The 22,185-nt window shown below is 48.7% G+C and overlaps 1 protein-coding gene across 1 annotated transcript in view; it reads right to left on the bottom strand.

Moving 5' to 3' along the window:
- Nucleotides 1-400: 400 nt before the first annotated feature.
- Nucleotides 401-22,185, bottom strand: part of SEC31B (SEC31 homolog B, COPII coat complex component) — a 36,690-nt gene continuing 14,905 nt past the window's right edge. Inside the window, exons 13-26 of the mRNA XM_082002591.1 lie at nt 21,295-21,400; nt 20,712-20,890; nt 19,920-20,046; nt 18,227-18,372; nt 16,748-16,921; nt 15,958-16,146; nt 14,523-14,736; nt 13,805-14,131; nt 8,297-8,335; nt 5,367-5,422; nt 3,984-4,130; nt 3,469-3,585; nt 1,990-2,061; nt 401-1,251 (exon numbers count right to left, since the gene is read on the bottom strand). Coding sequence (XP_081858717.1) covers nt 1,072-1,251; nt 1,990-2,061; nt 3,469-3,585; nt 3,984-4,130; nt 5,367-5,422; nt 8,297-8,335; nt 13,805-14,131; nt 14,523-14,736; nt 15,958-16,146; nt 16,748-16,921; nt 18,227-18,372; nt 19,920-20,046; nt 20,712-20,890; nt 21,295-21,400 — 2,073 coding nt within the window. The 3' untranslated portion in view covers nt 401-1,071. The remainder of the gene's footprint in view (nt 1,252-1,989; nt 2,062-3,468; nt 3,586-3,983; nt 4,131-5,366; nt 5,423-8,296; nt 8,336-13,804; nt 14,132-14,522; nt 14,737-15,957; nt 16,147-16,747; nt 16,922-18,226; nt 18,373-19,919; nt 20,047-20,711; nt 20,891-21,294; nt 21,401-22,185) is intronic.

Raw genomic sequence — 22,185 nt, 5'->3', positions numbered from 1 at the left:
ACTTGGAGCAATGAGCTGTCTCCCCGTACTGGGGAGAAAGTCTGTGACTGGGCTGGTCAGACTAGCTCAAGGGTATTCTATATGGGACCTGAACAATCCCTGCTCCTCTTGAAGCCCCTAGACTGTCTGAAAAGCCTGATGTAGGAAGCTTTTAGATAACACCAGTGGGCAAAAGGCCAACTGTGCTAACACAAAGGAAGTAAAAAAGGCCAGGAGCCAGAAAGGCCAGCTTTTAGCCCAAAAACAGGATGTGACCAGCTCTGGGGAGGAGCGCACAGAGCAGTCCAGCCTGCTCACATCCCTGAATGGGAAAGTCCCAGGAGTTGGACGGGGCAATCAACCCTGGGCCTGAAATATAAAGGGCTCAAGCCTGCAGTTTATTGGGAAAAAGATATAAAGGAGGGGGGATAGAGGGTAAACAGGAGAATCAACTAGGAAAAGAGAGGGCTGGGTGAAGAAGAGAGAGAACCACAGCTAGCCCAGTGCAGGCTGGTAGTTAGCCCTAGTTGTAGCAGGATATGGGTGCAGAAGGGCAAGAGGGCAAGTCAAGGATCAGAATGAAGAGAAAGGAGGAACCAGAAGACAGATCCTCACTGCAGCCCAACAGAGCAGGGACACCCCAGCCTAGGTCCCAAGGGAGCCCAGATATCACTCAGGCAGTTTACACTGCAGCTGGGAATAGAGCCTGAGGCTCTTCTGTCTGGTGGCGCCGCAGGTGCCAGTCCTGTTTGTCTCCTAAAAAAAAAAAAAAAGCAACCCCTTTGTACCAAGAATACAGGGAAGAGGGATGGTCTCTGTGCAACCTGGACAGCCTGAAATTAAGATCCCTGGGCTGGGAAACAACTTCAGACTAGTAAGATAGAAGAAAGAAAGAACAGTCTCCAGGAGTCCCAGGCACCAGTGGACTGTCTGGAGAGTGGATGGAGCCAGGCGTGCTGGCCCAGCACAGTTCCAGGCACTGGCACAGACTTAGTTCTCCAGAGTCAGAAGGAGAGTCCACAACCTGCAGCACATCAACAGGTGAGGGAGTCCACCAGCTCTCAGTGTGCACTGTTCCAGCTGCTCCACACTTTACACATTCAGCTTGCCAGCAATGGTCATGAGGACTTTCAGGATGGGCATGAAACCAGACACCTCACTGAAACTGCTGCTGCTCACCACTTGGGTATGAACCAGGAGACCCTGTTGGTAGTTCCTAGCCTCAATGCAGCGGGCAATTTCATGGAGACCCATGAGGATGGTTGGAGAGAGCTGTGGGGAGGGAGCAGAAATGAGTCAGCATGCTCAGCACTGTAACGCAGACCCCCCTCCCTTCACACCCTTCCCTCCTGTTCTCCACCTCATCCTCACCAAACAGCACCTACACAGTCAAGCACAGGCAGGAGAGATAGCCTGCTTCCTCCCTTGGTTTCCCAGCCTACAATAAACATTAATCTAATACCCAGGCTGGGTTACAGTGAATGCAGGTCCTAAGTAATGACATTGCAGCATTAATTGAATATCTGATGTATCTGAGGAGGTCAAAGGTCCATCTAGGACAGAATCCTGTCCCTGTTCAGGCCTAATATGGACACTCAGGGAAAGGGTGTATGTTAAAAGATTCTTCTCTTGATAGCTATCCCTCCAGCCATTGGCATTAGCAGCTTCAGAGTTTTCTAAGCCAGAAGTTACACTAGGTTCACACTTAACAACTACCCCCAATTGTCTATTCCCATCTGGAACCTGTATATATGCCAGTATACTTCCTGGGGGTAAAAGCACCCTGCAAATACCTCCCCAGCTTTTCCTTACACTATGTCTGGGCCAAGGTTAAGGAATAAGAGATAAGTCTGGCTGGATTCAAGGTGTATTATAAGGTTTGGCACTCCCCTAGCTTTCTCAAGAGGATATGTGCTGGTAACACCGCAACAGACACCAAGGCTCACAACCCCATGCAAAGGTGGGATCAGGAGCCCAGCTGGACCACAGAGAATGGTGGCATCTACTTACCACCTGCTCACGGAGCTTCTCATACAAACACTCCAGTCGCTGCAATGCATCCTCCAGCTTCCTTCGGGTTTTCTGAAGTGAAACAAGCATTGCTAGCTCTGCTAGAGCTTCAAAGTCACCTCTCCCAGAACCAAGTTGTCCTCGCTCAGTCCCTCCCCTCCTCTCTTCTTCTCACAGCACCTTACAATTCAGCTGCATCTCAGCCTCTGCCAGCCAGGGACTGTGATACAAGCCAGCCATGACCTCACTGTGTATGTATACATGCATGTGTACTCTCCCAAGACAGGAAGCTGCGTTTGCCCCTTTTCCCATCTCCCAGCCTAGGCGTTCCTCCCTTCTGCCAGTGCTTGCAGACCACAGGACAGTGTGACTACTTCCAAATCTTGACAAACATCCACTAGTTGACCTATGGGGCATTCAGACAACCTCACCCTCACTGACTTAAGCAACAGCTTCCTCCTGGTCTTGAATAAAAGAGGGAATATCCTTCCCACTCTAGGTAACCACCAAGGAAAGGGCTGGAGTACTGAAGCTCTGGTGGGACTGTCCCCATTAACCCCACCTTGGATAATCCACTCACAGGTAAGTAATACCATGGATAGAAATGCCTGGCTCTGGGCAATGCTGGGACAGGCCTGGCAGCCTTAGGACCTCAGGCGCATTGCATTGCTGTACCAACCCAGCTACTCAGCCTCCACGTAAACCAAGTGCTTAAGCCCAAAACAACAGGTCTTTCTGCTCATAGAGGAAACCTTTAGGTTATCTCCCGGAAATTTCTGCACTGCAGTGTCAGAAAGCACAGAGCAAACATGCCGAAGCTGCTGCTACACACAAATTGTCTGACTCTGGGGTAGCGTTTTGGGCTCAGTGCTCGTCCCAACACCCACAAAGCAGAGGTATTCTGGAAGGCTTCATGGTGCCCCCAAGCTCTGGGAAGACTTAGTAACCTAACATGATGCTGCAAACATTGCTTTTCTGCTTCCAGACAGTCTGGCCTGATACATTCACGCAACGTGACATGTATGCCAACAGCCTTCCAGGAACCAGAGCTGGAGAAATTACAGTGACTTGGACACAAAGATTGTCTGGCTTTCTCTTCCACCCAGGATATTTCAGCCTTTCCCTCTAAGCTCTAAGGACAGCTGGTAATACCATCTCTGCAGGAACTATCTACAGATCAAGCCAGTGAAAAAGAAAGCTGAATTAGCAGTAGTTTCTTCTACTTTCCTCAGAAAAAAGAGCCAGAAGAACAGAACCATTTCTCCAATAAGCCAATGAGAAGCAGTGGATAAATGCTAGAGAATACATCTCAGGTCCCAAGAGATGGACAAGCCTACAGCCTCAAGGAAGGAGGTAGGTGGAGATTAGCCTGGTTATGGGGACAAGACTCTTTCTCTCTTTTCCCAACCAAAAGAAGGAAGCACCAGTCAAACATCTGTGAGGGCAAAAAAGCCAAAGATCAGAGAAGGGAGGACTTACTGGATCAGTGGCAACAGCAGAACAGCGTTGCACCAAGCCTTCAAATGTGGCCTTCAGAGCCTGGTGCTCAGGGGGCACCTCCTTCCTCTCAACCCTCTCCACAGGTAGCTGGTGATACTGACAGAGAGAAGCAACTGCATGAATGCAACAGGAGCATGAAATCCCTCCTGCAACTATGAACAGAAAGAATTTCACCCTTTTTCAAACCCAGAGAATACCTGGAAGCACAGAGTTACATTATAATCTTCAGACTGTGGTACAGCTTCAGGTCTCTGTGGATTCCCAACTCTCTGCAGGCTGACATTCTGCCTGTACTCCCTCCCTCTCTCCCAGCATACCCAGGTGTCATTTTCCACCCTGGTAATTCCTCTGACACTCAGGCAGAGATGTCTTATAAGGGCTTAGGAGCAACATAAGCCCTGCAGCTGCCAAGTAATAAGAATCTCAAAAGCTGAGTTGTTTTTCTACTTGACAAGGAGCTGGTGGCTGGGGAACACCCCACTTTCCCTGGGTACCTGCAGGTTGCCCTCCTTGGGTGCTCCTGGGGGTGACTGGCCAGATTCTTGCAACCTGGACAGCTGAGGATGGATCCCTTGGGGCTCAGCAGGCAGGCTCATTACTGGAGCTGTGATGGGAGCTGGAGGAGTAAATTTCTCAGGCAACTGTCAGCAAAAAGAAAGAAAAAAAAAATATCACGAAAACCAAGTCCAAGGAAGGAGGGTTGGTTACACTCTCCACAGTCAAATTCAACTTCCTTTCTAACTTGCATAGTGCCCAGTTCTCAAGATGATGTGTAACACATCCCTGTTCTTTCAGGCCCCTGACTCAGAGCACGGGGCCCTTCCTCTTGCATCCTAGATGAACAGTCAAAGCGACAGCAAGAAAACTCCTCTGGAATTGTTCAATCAAACAGATCCGTTGCCCCTGAAAGCACTGGTCCTCAGAAAGCCGCCTTGGCTCTGCGACGGCACGAGTCCTGAATGTAGAGATTAGCAGCAGTAAAGTGTCCAACAGTGCAAGTGCTGGGGAAAATCCCACGACATAGGGGGAGAATCCTCTTGCAAACACTTCATCGTGCCCCTGCTAAGCCAGAGAGTCAGGATAGATTCACTCTGACGGGGCTAGATCAAAAGGAGATGGCTTTAACAAGAGGCTAATCCTGTTGTAGTGAGCACAGCCTGAAGCAGGTTCCCAGCTATGCTGCCAGAAAAAGGGCGAGAAGTCTGTTCCAAGCTAAAGGAGTGGGGGGTGGGAATGATTCCAAAGAAGCTTCTTGTCACATCTGCCAGCAGGCAGCAGTGATAGAAATGGGTACTGAGAGCATTTGTTGCTAAGAAGTCAGCTCACAGGTCCTCCAGTGCAATCACTATAAGGCAGAGAGCACCAGGGCCAACATGGCAGACAGTTCACAGCTACACCTATCCCAACTTCTTTCAGCAGAAGTGCCTTATCAGTTGGTATCAGCACCTGAAGAAAATCACTGCGGGTCTTACTGTGCTGAGGGGAAATGCTGCCCCCAGCTGTCAGGTGTGAAGTGAGCAAGATCTCCCCAGCCACTATAAAAAAAGGTGCATGGGCAAGGGGATAAGATTAAATCCTTATTTCTAGCAACAGGCGACTGTAGTCAGCCTGGGAAGTACGGACAGAGGATGCAGCATCGCAGAGGACAACCATGTTACAAAACAGCCACACTGGAGAACGGCATCGAGTCTGGATGGCAAAGGGCCAAGATAACTTAAGACTCCAGTCCTAGGTATGCATGTAATGCAGAAGTAGACAGACCAACATGGAATGAGACCTGCTGAATGTGATGGGGAGCATTTTTAGGAATGTATCTGTTGCATTTAGCCATCTCTTGGCTAAAAGACAACCAGCACATATTACAGCTGAAAGCTTACCTTTTTCTTTTGAAGGCCTCCTCTTACAGCAGAGGGATCAGTCCAAGATTCCTGAGCTGCCAGGAGAGAGAACAAGACACAGATGTCAGACTTGCAGAAGGCGGCCACAGCAACAATTCATGGTTGCTTGCATGGTTTGGGACCTCCCTCAGCAAGAGGGCACATGGCTCCAATTCCCCCATCATTGCACCTTCAGACCATTTCAACCAATGAGTTTCAGACCCAGCTCACAAGCCCAAGAACTGCTCTTGCTTCCCTTTCTCTTGCTTAATTTCATTCTTAGCACCCCAGTATGTGCACAGGCTTCATGAGGTGTTGTCTGATCAAACTGAACTGACACACACCCACTCCCACACAGAAAGCTTTTTTTGCAACTACCTGAAGCTTTCCACATTCTTCACAGGCTACAGAAGTCAGCCTCAGAGTCAGGCCTGAACCTTGGTCAGGACCTGCATGTGTGTGCACATCAGGGTTCGGGGATTTATGGATGAGAGATTCTCACCAACATTCGCAGGAGTGCCTCACAGTGGCAGTCCACAGCAATACAGGTTGCTGTGATAAAAGGGGGAAAAGTTAGGGGTGGATTGCAATTTTCCCCTTCCAAAACCATGTTCAGAACCAAAGCTTAGCAAAATTTGCTGGGTTCCCAACTAGAAGGGAATAGACTTAACCAGTAAATGCCTTGGAAGCAGAGGCGTGTCTCAGCAGATGCTTCTGTGGTACCTAGCTTCTAACCTTGCTCCAGGTAATCAAAAATCCATCAGACAACATGACATCAAAAGAGTTGCAATCACGCTTCATTCTGCTAAGGTCAGATTCCAACTACCTTGTCTGCTGCTATCCTGTAAGGGTACCCGCATCTCTAGACAAAACCCCAATGCTTCTTTTGTCACACCGGTATTAATAACCTCAAGCCCATGAGACAGGAATAATCTGTGAGAAAGTGGCATAATTCTAAGGGGCAATATCAGAATTGCTGGAGCTCAGTGCCACACTTAATGAGCCACTGATCCTGAACTGAGCTTTAAAAAAAAAAATCACAGGGGAAAGATGCAAAAGGTGCTTCATTACTTTAATTACCTTTATTATTAAAATTCTGGCAGCCTCTTTTTGCCCTCCCTTTTCCCATGATTTCAAGACTCACTCTCTGATGAGTTTGGATCAGTAGTTTAATTAAGTTGGCACTTACTTCTGGCTTGGGGATTCTGTGCCCTAGAACTCTGCTGGCCCCCACCGAGCCTGTGGCCTAGGAGTCCTTGGCACTATTCCAACCTAGTGACACTCTGAATCCTCACAGGAAACAACTATTTAAATTATAGTCTTTAAGCCAGGCACTTAATCATCAGACATGAGACAACAGGACCCTGCTGCATTTTTCTGGGATAAAACTCTGACCATCTTGCCTACAATACTTGTGAAATAGGATTTCTCACCAACCCTGAAAGGAGTGCCCCATGGCAGCAGTCTCCAGCAATGCCTGTCCTAGAAAAAACAAGACTGTCACTGGCTGGAGTCAGGGATTATCCCGTCCGGAAAGGAGATCAGCCAACATGTCGCTGTCCTTCACCCTGTCCCTGATGCTCCAAGGAGCGTGGGATTTCTACAAGCAGAGATCTCTCTTCATTGCTCTAGTGAGAATGTGTTCATGAGCTGTTCAGATCATGTTCAGGAATTTCCAAAGCAAGTTTGGCCAGTCAGATTGAGTGATCTTACAGTCTCTTATCAGGCTAAAGAAAAGTACCCATCAAAACCAGAACAGTAACAGCAGGCAAGAAAATACTCTCAAAGAAACCAGTTTGCACTGCTGATCTGGGCGTGCCATATGCTGCCATTAAAACTGGGGGTAAATGCTACCAGGAGAAGGGAACTTCCCAGCAGTGAATTCCCGCAGGGCATCTTAAGCCTGAGAAAGTGCTTAAAATCCCTGCCATGGAATCATCTTTCCTTCAACAGGGAAACACTGGGGTCTTTTGTTTCTCTACTGAGGGGACAACTCCCTTTCTAGAGTCCCACCCCATACAGCAAGGTTTGCTTGATGGTGTAAGTGGCTACCAAGCACTCAGATTTCCTAAATAAAGCTGAGACTCCCTAGATAATCTTTTGTGTCTGGCAGATGGTCTTTGGTGCAAGCAGCAGTCACTGTGCAGAGACAGCCCACTAAGACATTAAGCCTTACCCCACTGACATGTAGACTGGAAGATACCTACTCTCCATCATAAGTGAATCCCAAGGAGAGAAATCAGTACAAACATCAGTCAGAAAACCTCTACAGTCCAAATTCTCCCCAGCAAATGGATTGAAATTCAAAGCCAAACCTTGCCCTGTAACTAAAGCCAGAATGGCTTTCCAGTTCCCCTTGGAATAGAGCCCCCAAATTCTGTTTGGGAAGCTCTACTCCACCACTGCTCATGCTGGGACCCACCTCTTCTAAACCACCTGCGGAAAGCACAAGCACAAGTAAAGCCATGCATGAGGCTGGGAGCGTAACAGGGAGAAAAACAAGAGATCAGTTACAGCCACTGGCCTGTCCCTTGCCTAGGGAACCAAGAAAGGAAAAGGGGCTGCTTCTCTGTCCTGCTGGCCCAGCAACTGCCTGAAGGGACACAGAGGCTGAGAATGCTAATTCCTCCAGGACTGGAGGAAAGTAGAGAAGGAAGAAGCTGAAGCCCCTGCTTTCTGTACACAAACTCACCAATAAGAGCATAGTGCTTTCATTTCACTTCCCGCATCCCCAGCTGTCACTTACTAGTCCTCAGGATAAGAATGTCCACTACCTCAGGTGTATAGCTCCCCGGGCATGCAAGGAAACAACAATTAGCAATGAGCATGCACACATGCACACACAGTAAAACGTGCGCACACACCCCACATTTCACTGGAAGCAGCAACATTGCCTCCCACACAGGTCTGGAAGCTTCTCTGGGTACTACCTGCATGATCCACGTGGGGATCTAGCCAAGGGAAGAAACCTGAAAATCAAGGCAGGGTGTGAAAGTCATCATCACCAACAGCTTTCTCTCAGTGAGTAATGTCACTGGACTACTATCCCTGATAGCTTTTCAGAAGGAATTTATCCAGCCTTAGCTTAGAGCCTTTGTGTGTAGTCCCCACAGGCTTCACACAGTGGGATTTGCTATTCTTGGTTAAACACAACTCAGCAAAGATTTCAAGTGGAGGCAAAGTTCAAAGCCTCAGTTCTTTCACTCTCAGAGTATGTGTGGCTTGTGGATGCATCTGCTCAAAAATCTAAGGATTGTCAGCCTTGTTGTTAGGGATTGCCACAGCCTGGCTAAACCTGTCCCCTGAGACAGCAAACAAAGAACTAACAAGCACCAGATGTGGTGACGCTGTGGGAAATAGAAAGAGGGAATGCCCATCTACTGGCAACATTCTCTTTTTCTTCATAATCACAGAATCACAGAATCACTAGGTTGGAAAGGACCTTTAAGATCATCAAGTCCAACCATTAATCCAGCACCACCATGTCCCCTAAACCATGTCCTGAAGCGCCACATCCACACGTTTTTTGAACACTTCCAGAGATGGCGACTCCACCACCTCCCTGGGCAGCCTGTTCCAATGCCTGACCACCCTCTCAGTGAAGAAATTTTTCCTAATATCCAATCTAAACCTCCCCTGGCGCAACTTGAGGCCATTTCCTCTTGTCCTATCACTAGTTACTTGGGAGAAGAGACCAACACCCTCGTCGCCACAACCCCCTTTCAGGTAGTTGTAGAGAGCGATAAGGTCTCCTCTCAGCCTCCTCTTCTCCAGACTAAACAACCCCAGTTCCCTCAGCCGCTCCTCATAAGACTTGTGCTCCAGACCCCTCACCAGCTTCGTTGCCCTTCTCTGGACACGCTCCAGCACCTCAACATCCTTCTTGTAGCGAGGGGCCCAAAACTGAACACAGTATTCAAGGTGCGGCCTCACCAGTGCCGAGTACAGGGGCACAATCACTTCCCTACTCCTGCTGGCCACACTATTCCTGATACAGGCCAGGACGCTGTTGGCCGCCTTGGCCACCTGGGCACACTGCCGGCTCATATTCAGCCGGCTGTCAACCAGCACCCCCAGGTCCCTTTCTGCCAGGCTGCTCTCCAGCCACTCCTCCCCAAGCCTGTAGCATTGCATGGGGTTGTTGTGGCCAAAGTGCAGGACCCTGCACTTGGCCTTATTAAACCTCATACAGTTGGCCTCTGCCCATCAATCCAGCCTGTCCAGATCCCTCTGCAGAGCCCTCCTACCCTCCAGCAGATCAACACTCCCACTCAACTTGGTGTCATCTGCAAACTTACTGAGGGAGCACTCAATTCCCTCATCCAGATCATCAATAAAGATATTGAATAAGACCGGCCCCAGAACCGAGCCCTGGGGAACACCGCTTGTCACCAGCCGCCAGCCGGATTTAACGCCGTTCACCACAACTCTCTGGGCTCGGCCATCCAGCCAGTTCCTCACCCAGCGAAGAGTAAACCCGTCCAAGCCACGAGCCGCCAGTTTCTCCAGGAGAATGCTGTGGGAGACGCTGTCAAAGGCTTTACTAAAGTCCAGGTAGACAACGTCCACAGCCTTTCCCTCATCCACTAGGCGGGTCACCTGGTCATAGAAGGAGATCAGGTTGGTCAAGCAGGAGCTGCCTTTCATGAACCCATGCTGGCTGGGCCTGATCCTTTGGTTGTCCTGCAGATGCCCTGTGAGCACTCTCAAGACCAACCGCTCCATAATCTTCCCTGGTACAGAGGTCAGGCTGACAGGCCTGTAGTTCCCAGGATCCTCCTTCCGGCCTTTCTTGTAGACGGGCGTCACATTGGCAAGCCTCCAGTCTTCTGGGACCTCTCCTGTTAACCAGGACTGCTGATAGATGATGGAGAGTGGCTTGGCAAGCTCCTCCGCCAGCTCTCTCAGTACTCTCGGGTGGATCTCATCAGGCCCCATAGACTTGTGTGTGTCCAGGTGGCTTAGCATGTCCTTGACTGCTTCCTCCTGGATTATGAGGAGTACATTGTGCTCTCCATCCCCGTCTTCCAGCTCAGGGGGCTGAATATCCTGTGGATACCTGGACTGGCTATTAAAGACTGAGGCGAAGAAGGCATTAAGTACCTCAGCCTTGTCCTCGTCCTTGGAGACAATGTTCCCCGCCATATCCAGTAGGGGATGGAGATTCTCCTTGCCTCTCTTTTTGTTGTTAATATATTTGTAAAAACATTTTTTATTATCCTTTACGACTGTGGCCAGACTGAGCTCTAGCTGGGCTTTTGCCTTTCTAATTTTGTCCCTGTTTCACCTAACAAGATCCTTGTACTCTTCGTGAGTTGCCTGCCCCTTCTTCCAGAGGTGATAAACTCTCCTCTTTTCCCTGAGTCCCAGCAAAATCTCCCTGTTCAGCCAGGCCGGTCGCCTTCCCCGCCAGCTCTTCTTACGGCACATGGGGACTGCCTGCTCCTGCGCCTTTAAGATTTCCTTCTTGAAGACTGTCCAGCCTTCCTGGACCCCTTTGTCCTTCAGGACTGTCTCCCAAGGGACTCTCTCAACCAGTGACCTGAACAGGCCAAAGTCTGCCCTCCGGAAGTCCATGATAGCAGTTTTGCTGACCCCTCTCCTTACTTCCCTCACAACCGAGAATTCTATCATGTCGTGGTCGCTAAGCCCAAGACAGCCTCCGACCACCACATCTCTCACCAGTCCTTCTCTGTTTGTAAACAGCAGGTCCAGTAAGGCATCTCCCCTGGTGGGCTCACTCACCAGCTGTGTCAGGAAGTTATCCTCCACACACTCCAGGAACCTCCTAGACTGTTTCCTCTCTGCCGTGTTATACTTCCAGCAGATGTCTGGTAGGTTGAAGTCCCCCACAAGAACAAGGGCCAGTGAATGCGAGACCTCCGCCAGTTGCTTATAGAATGTCTCATCCGTCTCTTCATCCTGGTTGAGTGGCCTGTAACAGACTCCCAGCAGGATATCTGCCTCATTGGCCTTCCCCCTCATCCTTACCCACAAGCACTCTACTTGGTCTTCACAATCTTCGATTTCTATGCAATCAAAACACTCCCTAACATACAGAGCCACCCCACCGCCTCTCCTTCCCTGCCTATCCCTTCGGAAGAGCTTATAGCCATCCATTGCAGCACTCCAGTCATGAGAAGCATCCCACCATGTTTCTGTGATGGCAACTACGTCATAGCTGTCGCGCTGCACAATGGCTTCCAGCTCCTCCTGTTTGGTGCTGGCTTCCAGCTCCTCCTGTTTGGTGCCCATGCTGCGTGCATTGGTGTAGATGCACCTGAGCTGGGCTATCGATTTCAACTCTGGCATGTTGAACCTATCCCTAGGTTCAACTCTAGTGAGCCCGGTTTTAGCCTCTCCCCCCTCCAAATCTAGTTTAAAGTCCTCTCAATGAGGCCTGCCAGCTCATGAGCAAGAATCCTTTTGCCCCTTGACCTCAGTTGCACTCCATCAGCTGCGAGTGGGCCCGGTGCCGTATAAACCGCCCCGTGGTCAAAAAACCCAAAATTCTGACTACGGCACCAGCCCCTGAGCCACGTGTTGATCAGGTGTGCTTTCCTGTTCCTTTCAGCGTTCTTCCCCGTCACTGAAGGGATTGACGAAAACACTACCTGTGTTTGACCAGTCGCCCCAGTGCTCTCAAGTCCTTTTTGACTGTCTTTGGGCTTCTTAGCGCAACCTCATCGTTGCCAACCTGCATGACCAACAGCGGGTAGTAATCAGTGGGCCGAACCAGACCAGGGAGTTTCCTAGTGACGTCTCTCACCCAGGCCCCAGGGAGGCAGCAGACTTCCCTGTGAGTTGGGTCTGGTCGACATATTGGGCCCTCTGTACCCCTTAGGAGGGAATCACCTACAACAATCACCCTCCTCTTTTTCTTAACTAAGGACGTCTTGATGCGTGGGGCTCGTTGACTCACCCTAGGCACCCCCTTGGACGGACCTTCGTCAGGGTCCTCATGTTCCTGTCCCTCATGTTCCAGAGCCCCATACCTGTTATGTAAGGGCAGCTGGGATGGTGAGGGAGGCCGGGAGGGAATTCGCCGACCTCTCCGAGGAGGGACCTGCTTCCATTTCCCCTCATCTCTTAGGTCCTCTCCTTCTGCCCGGCAGCAAGAGGACAGGGGATCTCTTGCTGCTTGTGGAGCCTCCATCAGCTGCCCCTGCCTCAGGGCCGCCAGGGTGTGGCTCCACCAATCTCTCTCCCTCTCACACTCCCTAATGCTCCTCAGCCTCTCCACTTCCTCTTTCAGCTCTGCCACCAGGCTGAGCAGGTCGCTGACCTGGTCGCACCGCACGCGGGTAGTGTCCCCGTCGGTCTCTGGTACAACCGACAGGCTCAGGCACTCTCTACAGCCGGATACTTGGACAGCCGCGTGCCTGAGCGGAAGCTCCGTCTGTGTCGCCACAGTCTTTCTGGCCCCGGTTTTCAGCCGAGTGGCGACCATGGCTGCGCCTCCTCTGGGAGGACGATGGCCACTTGTACTGTACCCCGCCCGCACGCCTCCCCTGCACGCCCTGCCCGCGCGAACTGCCGCGCAAACTGACGCGCTACGCCCTCCTGACGTGCCACGCCCTGTTTGCCCGCCTTGTTCGCCGCGCTCCGGGCCGCTCGCGCTCCCGGGGGCTGCTCTTACAGGCGAGGGGTTTTGGCCGCCGCCGCCCTGGGCCCCGCCCGCGCTGAGTCAGAGCTGCCGCTCGTCAGGAGCCCGCTCCGCCGGCCGGGGGGGAAAGCTGGGGCACTCTCTCGCTCCCTGTGCTGCCGCCTTCGCGGTTTGGCCGCGTCGGGAAGGCTCCCCCGGCGCGATCCTTCGCTCCGTAGCCCTTCGCCTCGGTGGCTTCACAGTACTTGCAGGCTGGGCTGGATTCAAACTACATACCCAGAGGGGAAAGGCTCCAGGACTAGAGCACTGCACACAGGAATCCAGAAGCGATTCTCAGGCAAGCACTTTATGGCAACAGGAAAAAATGGGGAGAACTAGAGCACAGCAGAGGAATTTTATCCTGAAGCTAAGCAAGGGGTATCCCATGGACAGAGAAGCAGCACCCTGCTCTCCCAGCATTTCAAATGCACTTCTTGTGTAAGTTACATAAGCAGGGGTGAGATCACCAGGCATTCCTTGGGAACCACCACCCTTTCAGTCACAGCAGATACCTCTGGAGTGGATGATTACTCAGGGTGCACTAGTGACCTGGAGAGACAGCATCTTGTAACCACAACTGGGGTACAGAGCAGCTGAACAGGCTGAATGAAACTGTCATCATTGCTGTGTTTCACCACCACAGCAAGACAGCACAATGTGCCTGTAAGGTTAGCCTCAGCACCACATCCAGCCTTTATGGTCATAGATCAGACCTCAGGAGGCCCATGTCCATTATGTACTGCAAACCCCACCCAGGAGTGTCCTGGACACGAGTCACACAAGCAGTGCTTACCTGTGGGAGGAGGAGGAATGCTGGCTGTTGGCAGCGGCTTAGTAGATGGAGCTCCAGGACCTCCCTGAGGGTAACCCACATTCATGGGGCAGTTGAAAGGTGCTGAAGAGAAACCTAGAAGAGACTGGGTTGCCACAGGGGGAGAACAAGCCGCAGGAAGCTGAGATGATGGAACTGAGGCTGGAGTGAAGAGGGCAGGTCCAGGTGGTGCAACACCAGGAGATGTCATGGACATAGACTGTCCTGGCAGAGAAGGCTGGCTGGGGAAGGGAGTGGGACCAACAGGTCTGACTCCCGCTGGTCCAAATGGCTGAGATTGTGACTCAGCTACAACTGAGAAAGAGAGAGTATCAGCATCACATGTTTCATGTGCAAACTACTCCTGATGCTCTCTCTAATGCTAGTAAGTCTGCCCTTCTCCAAGCCATACCCTAAAATATCCATGCCAGGCATATCCCCTGTAACCCACGCTAGATCAGTCAAACTCTGCCACAAAGTTAGCTATGGTTTCTCCACCTCTATATATGCTTAATATCAGTGGACATGCAGCAACAGTTGCTAGAACTAGATGCGTCAGAAGCACTGAGAAGCCTCTCAGCTGACTTCTTGTTTGCAAGTACAATAGGCCTACGAGGAAGAAAGTAGAGCAGCTATCCATGTTGAAAGCTTTAGTCTAAGAAAACCTGGAGAACGGACACGACTATCAGACAATGCTTACCTGGCCCTGAAACAGTTGCTGGGACCAAGCCCAAGTTATACTGTGGGTATGGGGGCCCTCTGGAATAGACACTTGTCTGTGGACCCGTGCTGGCCTGGGGAGGGGCAACGTGGTGAGGTGTTATAGACATCGCTGGCACTGGCTGAGGCATGAAGAGGGAAGGCACTGAAGGCTGAGAAGGTGCTGAAGGGGCAAATGATGACTGATAGTTGGGCTGCAATTAAAAAAAAAGAATTTGCAAATGGCCGACAGTCATGTGCATACACACACAAGCAGATGCACTTTCCCTGTCACTTCTCAGGCAAGAGAAGATGCTGCTGCTGCTGTCAGTGCCCTGGATGGACTGGATCAAAGGCCTTTCCCACCACATAACTTGCTTAACAAGCTGGGCACCACACTCTTTAGAGTATTCTCCAGCTCCTAAAAGGGTTAGTCCTCAGGAGCCAGTTCCTATACAGTGACTTCTGGGAAGCACAGCCAAAGGAAATCATGAAGGAACAGTAACAAAGTAATAGAGGCTGGAAGCAAAACTTCCTGAACTGTTGTCTTGTGCAAAAACCGAGATGAAGCCATAGTACACTAATTTTACTGAGATATGAGGGTGAGATGTGTTGGGATCACCCTGCATGGCTCGACCTTAAGGAGAAGGAGCTGTGGCGTTGATCTGCACGGCTCGACCGGTGTTCAACGATGAGATCCCAGAGATCATATCACGTCGGGGTCACCAGTTGCGGGAGAAGGATGGACTTCACAACTCTATGAGAGTTATATTCCGAAGCCGTTTATTGTCTTGTCTGACTCCAATATATATCATAATTTTCGCTTAGTCACTGCGCACACACTCATGATTGGTTACAACTTGTTACACACACTATTGCAATTGGCTATATACAAAATATCACGCGCTGTCCATGCGCCTCTCACACAGTCAGGATTCGCTGCTTGCAGGTGTTCCTGTTTTCCTCGCTTCTTCTTAGTTGTTTATCACAGCTCCTTCTCCTCAAGGCCGAGCCGTGCAGATATCCAGCTGTTTACCAGCTTCTCAGTGCCACAGCTCCTTCTCCTTAAGGTCGAGCCGTGCAGATCAACGCCACAGCTCCTTCTCCTTAAGGTCGAGCCATGCAGGGTGATCCCAACAGAGATGGGCATAGGAGAGTGAACCACAGCCCTCTTTTCCCTCAGTATGTGAGATCTCAGTGGATCACTACACTTGTAACAGTCTCCTCCAGTGACTGCATGTGGTACAGGGCTTTGTAAAAAGACGCCAGACAGCTCTCTTTTGGATTATCACAGAGCTTGTGTTCACTCCAGTGAAGAACATCACTGATGAGTTCCTCAGTGCCTGCATCATCTCATATTACTTTACATGCCTTCCACAACCCAGTAGCCTTCCTCCCCCTCCCCAAGCCATGAAACACCTGAATTTATGGCCTACCTTCTCTGGATGTCTGGGACCTGTTTTGTGGGCTGCTCCTTCAGGGGTGGAACCACCCTTGGCTGCTGGAGATGTGTGTTTAATGACACCTACATTGACACGAGTGTAGGGAAAAGGGGGTGGCTGCTGATCACCCACATTCTCTCCTTGAGCATGGAAGAGCCGGTCTCGGAGCTGTTCGATCAGGAGCTGAAAAAAATTATGCTTTAGGGGAAGAGCCCTGAAAGCCTCAGATGGAAGGTGCTGGGGAGGCATTCAAAGCAGACCCTGACCCAAAGCACTGAGCATCAACCTGCAAAACTAACCATTTCCCCAATAGCCACCAGAAAAAAAAAAAAAAACCAACAAAAGAACCAAAACCAAACCTGTAAGCAACAATCTGGGACATGACCTGCCATATTCCCAGGCAGATGAAGTCTCACCAATCTTCCCACAGTCTTTAGAGTATTCCCTCCTAAGATGACCTCCCCATTCCCTTCCTCTACCAGCTAGTTTCAGGAATAGATGCAGCTCCCCTGGAGAGCTGCTTCCCAGCATTGTTCTTCAGGAACCATTTTACAGTTCTATAGCTCCCTTCCTTTTCCCTGAATCAAAGGTACTACAAAGAAAAAGCAAATGAAGACAAAAGCTGTCCCCTAGGAAAAAAAACCACACCTCTACTCTCAAGTTACCATAATTAAGGTGAAACCTTAAGTCCTGATGCATTGTCGAAACTAAAGCTCTCTCTCGTACAACATATAATTTTTCTCTATATGCTACTCTTTCCCACAACAACCCATTTCTCACTCACCTCTTTAGAGCTGCTGGGTAGGTAATTCATTGCGGCTGCCAAGCATCCTTGTGATGCCAGGAGAGTGGCATATTGGGTGATTCGTTCTGCCAAGACACGGCCTGGCACTGGTCCTGCTGTGCCTCGGAGCATCTCAGTGGACCTGCTCAGCACCATCACCTTCTCTATGAGATCCTGAATAAGCCAGGGGGAGGGAACAAGTGGACCACTCAATCTGACGTGCTTTACTGGTCCATCTCATGCTGAGACAATACCAGATGGCTCTCTCCACTTTCAACTGACACTGGGTCCAATGTGAACAGAAGTTACTCCACTCTGCACCAGATACTATCACTGATGATCATTTACTCAGCTGCACTTTGTGGAGAAAAACAGGAACGAGGAAGAAAATCCTGACACTGCTACTTTTTTTGTGAGGAAAAAAGAAAATCAGAAGCCACAAGGATGTTCCAATCAACTGTGATCTTTTTACTAGGAAGTTACTACTGTAACTCTAGGAGTTACGAGCTATCAGCTTGGAAGAGGAAGGATTAAACCCATACCAGAAGAAATTCACTAGGAAGATCTACTACTGCTGACAGACCAGAAGGTTTTTAGTTATTCAAAGCTCCTTCAACTCCTAGAAATCAAAGTAATGTTTATATCTGTAGAATGATACATGCATCACTGGCTGATAAGTGATAACTGGAAGGAGGCCAGATTCAAACATAACCAGGAATGCTGACAATGCCTTTTGTTGCTGTTATTCACTAGTGGGGTTGCAAAACCAGGGAACTCTGTAGCAGAGAGCATTATCTGCAGATATCTGAGTGGAAGACTTGTCTAGTTCATTCTAGTGACTGGTGGACACCACAGGGGTTAATGACTTAGCCAGGACTGGTTTAAGTGTAACAGGTAGGTAACAACACTGACTTAGAAGCCCTGAATCATCTGCAAGCTGTGACTTCCCATATATGATCATTCTACTTGTGGTGGGAATAACACAGTCTAGACTTCATTTTATTTTGACAGAGGCTGTTCTGAAGGTACAGCCAGCTAACTGGAGCATTACAGTTAGACATGATAAGCAAATCTAACGGTTTGCTAGTCTAACATTTTTGTTAACTTGGTTAGCCTACAGTTGGACTCCCAGGCAACTACCAGTAAGAAAACAGGTACAGTCTAAACTTCCCTGGCTAAAAGGAAGCTCAGAGATGACATCAGTATACAAAGGCAGGTAGGCCATAACTCCTGACTATGTCTGGATTTATGTGCAATGTAATCAGTACTCTGAACACACAAATGCTTAATGCTTAAGAGTGCAAGCCTCCTTTAGATGTAAGTCTGTAATCCAGGCTAGAAGGAGATACCTTGGTGACCACAAACAGGTCTCCACTGTCTGCTGGAAGCCAGATACTCTGTTTGATGGGGTAATGCAAACAGATCAGGGCTAGCAGACAGGCCTAAAGAGGAGTCAAACCAACATTATAGCACCTGTACCTGCAGGGCAAGGGGTGATGAAGTCTCATGGTTTTTTACCCAGCATTCCACCAACCTCTCCACATTGCCTGATGAGATATAGCAGAGGCAGGCATCATTGGACAGGGCTGCATCTCCCTCCGACTCTAGGCGGGCACCCAGCATGTCTAGAGAGGAAGAAATACAGCCAATAGTTAACACATTCTCTTTTTGAAGAGCTCATTAACCCCAATCTCTTAGCAATCCTACTCTGGCTTACTACGAGAAGGTGTTGAGAGCTTTCTATCTGCACCTAATTAGAATCATAGAATCATTTAGGTTGGAAAAGACCTTTAAGATCATCAAGTCCAACCATAAACCTAACGCTGCCAAGTCCCACTAAACCATGTCTCTAAGTGCCACAACTATATGTCTTTTAAATAGCTCCAGGAATGGTGACTCAAGCACTTCCCTGGGCAGTCTGTTCCAAAGCTTGATAATGCTTGGTGAAGAAATTTTTCCTAATATCCAATCTAAACCTCCCCTGGCACAACTTGAGACTGTTTCCTCTCCTTTTATCAATTGCTACTTGGAAAAAGAGACTTGACACCTGCCTCACTACAACCTCCTTTCAGGTAGTTGTGGAGAGCAATAAGGTCTCCCCTCAGCCTCCTTTTCTCCAGACTAAACAATCCCAGTTCCCTCAGCTGCTCCTTGTAAGAATTGCTCTCTAGACCCCTCACCAGCTTCGTTGTATAATTCTTGGATAACACAGAGAAATAGGCATCATTAAGGAATCCCAAAGCCAACTTGGTTGAAAAAAGAAGTAATTTTTAATAAACCTGCCAATTTTTATATTTCTGCCCAGACATAGAAAAGAAAGAAAAATACTTAAAAATGACAGATGAATTCAGCAAAAAAATTCAACATCTTTTTTTCCCAAAGAGGTGTGGGAATGTCCAGGCAACAGTAGTGTCCAGAACCAGGGACAGCTAATAATCTGGTAGTTGTCAATGTTTAGCAAATGCTAGGAGATAAAGGTGAGCTGGAGCTATCTCACTATCACCACCATCACAGCCACTTCCCACCCCTACAATTTGGTCTGTAAAAGTTGTCACGTTTTCTTGCATTTCAAGTTGTGTCATCTTACTTGTATAAAGTGCTGGCATTTCTCCAACAGCACTTAGCTGTTCCCATCAGCCAGGAGCTAGTTCCCAGCTAAGCAACATGAGTAACTTCGTTAGATTCAGTCACTAGATTGCACCCTAACTCTCAGAAGAACAAGTTGCTGAGCATGTTGGACTATTAACAAGACTGAGGAAACCACTGAAGCCATCAAATGTCCATTAACCCCTGTTTCTGAGCTTAAAAGGGAGGGGAATATGCTGGAAGGGTAAACCTCTTTCATGTGGACTGAAGCTACCTGACCTTTTACTGTCAAGGAAATCCCTTTCTCCCCAGAATAAAATAATAAATATCGCCCTCAGCCTACTGCTTATCCCATTTTTTCCATGCTATTGGTAGAGGCGACAGGAAATATCAGCATATATAACTTTACACCACAATTCTCAGCTACAGTGTTCATCTATCATTCTCCTATCTCAACAGTCCACACTTATATGATAAGTTCCAGCTGGCTGTAATGAATAGCAAGTGCTTTCCTTCCTCTCTGTGAGCCGTCCAGAGGTGCCCCTCCCCAAGAGAAATCGTATCAAAATGTAGTAACATTGCATACCACAAAGCTGGGTATAGTCCTCATGCTTTGAATATGTTAACAAGATGGCCAGTGCCTCCTTCCAGCTCTGTAGATCACACGTGCAAACAATATCTTGCCAGTTCTGCTGCACAATGGAGGAAAGCAGCTGTAAGGGAAGCAGAAGGCCCGTCAAGCAATCACTGAAGACAAAGATAAACTGACTGCTTAAGTAAGTGCACCGACAGCAATAGTTCACTTCCAGTCACACTTCCCACTATGCAGCAACTACCTCACTGTACATTAAGGTCCACCAATCCCAGCATCCCTATTTTAACAGTAATTGGAACCCAATGTCTCTAAAGAAAGTAAAAAAGCCCAACAAAGCACAGAAGAGAATATGGAAACAGCCGCATTAGGCAAGACTAAAGATCTATCTAAAACATACCCTATTTCAGAACAGCTAGTATCAATGACTGGGAATATAGTGTTAGGATATCCCAACCCCTGTTACACTCCATCATTTGTAAATTAATAAGCTAGGAACTTCCTAGCTGAGCTGTAAACAGACAGTATGTTCCACAGGTTACAAGCACAGGGTGCTGAGGCAGAGACCACTACATAAAAAAAATGAAGAGAGAACACAGGCATTCCAGGTGGGCAACAGGAAGTTGTCATAAAACTACCAAGATACTAGAGTAAATGTCAAGAGGAGATGCACAGATTCTGCTGACGTTCTACTTCCTGCCAAAGCGTTTCCACATATATTCAGACAAACTGCCAAGATATCACACACCTTCCCCTGCTCAATGGGCACACAAAACTATCACTTACCAGGGAGAGTTTTGTCTTCCGCTTGGCAAAGTAGTGCTTCTGGGTCTCCTTCAGCAGGTTCTCCCCACCAGCTATAGCTAAGATGATGGCATCAGCAAAGCGCTCTGCTTGCATGCACAACTCCACTGCACCCTCAAAATTACCCAACAATAGGGCTTGGCTGATGAGTCCATCTGTATCTACAGAGGTGAGAAGCAGAGTCAACCCACAGGGGCATCACCCAGATGCATTGATGATGTTTGTTTTAAAGAGCAGGCCGTAAAAAATACTACTATATGGAAGCCCAGCTAAAAGAAAATTTGGAAACCCAAAACAGGTGTTGCACTTTAAAAAAAACACTGACTTGACTGTAAGTCTTCCATCATCTAGAATATTCTCCTGTATTTTTAATGGGTGTCTTATCTGGGAAGAGTATTTCTCTGCACAATGCTGAGATACGCTGCATGACACTGTGAGGGGTCATGTGTTTTAAAAGTATCCATCTGCTGGAGTGGACCAGATTCTTCCTGGTCTCTCTAATTTTCTGGCTTTCCCTCCTCTGCCCTTTTCCTAAGAGGGCAGAAACACACTTCATGTAACATACCTTCTGTGACAGGAATCTCGAACATGCTCATATTCTGTGGGATGAGGTTGTCAAAAAAGGCTGAAGAGGAAACAGCAGCTACCTCATCACCGGAATTTAGCAAAATCTGTCCAAAGAGTGCAAGAGGTTAATTAATTTATTGAACACACAGATCCTGCCCAAAACAGTTTAGTGGATTACAGGGTGGGATGGGGCTGCCCTCTATTTGGCTGAGCATGCTCATATAAATCTGATTTCATCATGCCTCCTGTCACTGCTCTATCAACCTGCACAGTTTCACCAAGGCAGCAACGAGAGCAGTGCTACTATTGACAAAGCTTAGGAGATTGATGGTATAAGACATGCAATGCCAACGGTATTAGGGACTGTTGTAATAGGGACAAGCCCAACAAGTGGTATCTGTAACTAACAGATAGGATCACAGCCATGCTTGGTGCTTTGTTGAAATGCAGGACATGATTCCTGTCCCTAGAATATTTCAGCCAGTGTTTAAAGTTTGTGAAGAAGATTACTAACTTGAGGATAGCAGTTTTAGATACCTTAGAAGAGCAAAATTTACAGTACCTGGTGAACCAGGCCTTGGAAGGCATCTGAAGATGGACATCCCAAAATCATGTGAGAATACATTTCAAAGGATAGAAGTGAAAAGGAAAGAAATGCAAAAGAAATACCACAGCAGAAGCTTCATAGAGGAAATCCAGAACTGTAGCATGAAGTTAAGATGGGGTGAGGCTAATTCTATCACTGAAGAAATCAGCACTGGTGAAATTAACAGCCAGAAGTCTGTCTTCATCATTTGCTGATTTGTTTTAAAGCCAGAAGGGACCGCTAGGATCGTTTAATCTGACTCTGTCAGGGTCTGACAGGCCTGTGAACTGCCCTCTGCGATGC

This window comes from Phaethon aethereus (genome assembly GCF_964289735.1).
Source record: "Phaethon aethereus genome assembly, chromosome: 7".
NCBI classification, from domain to species: domain Eukaryota; kingdom Metazoa; phylum Chordata; class Aves; order Phaethontiformes; family Phaethontidae; genus Phaethon; species Phaethon aethereus.
This window is presented reverse-complemented; position numbering and strand designations above follow the sequence as displayed.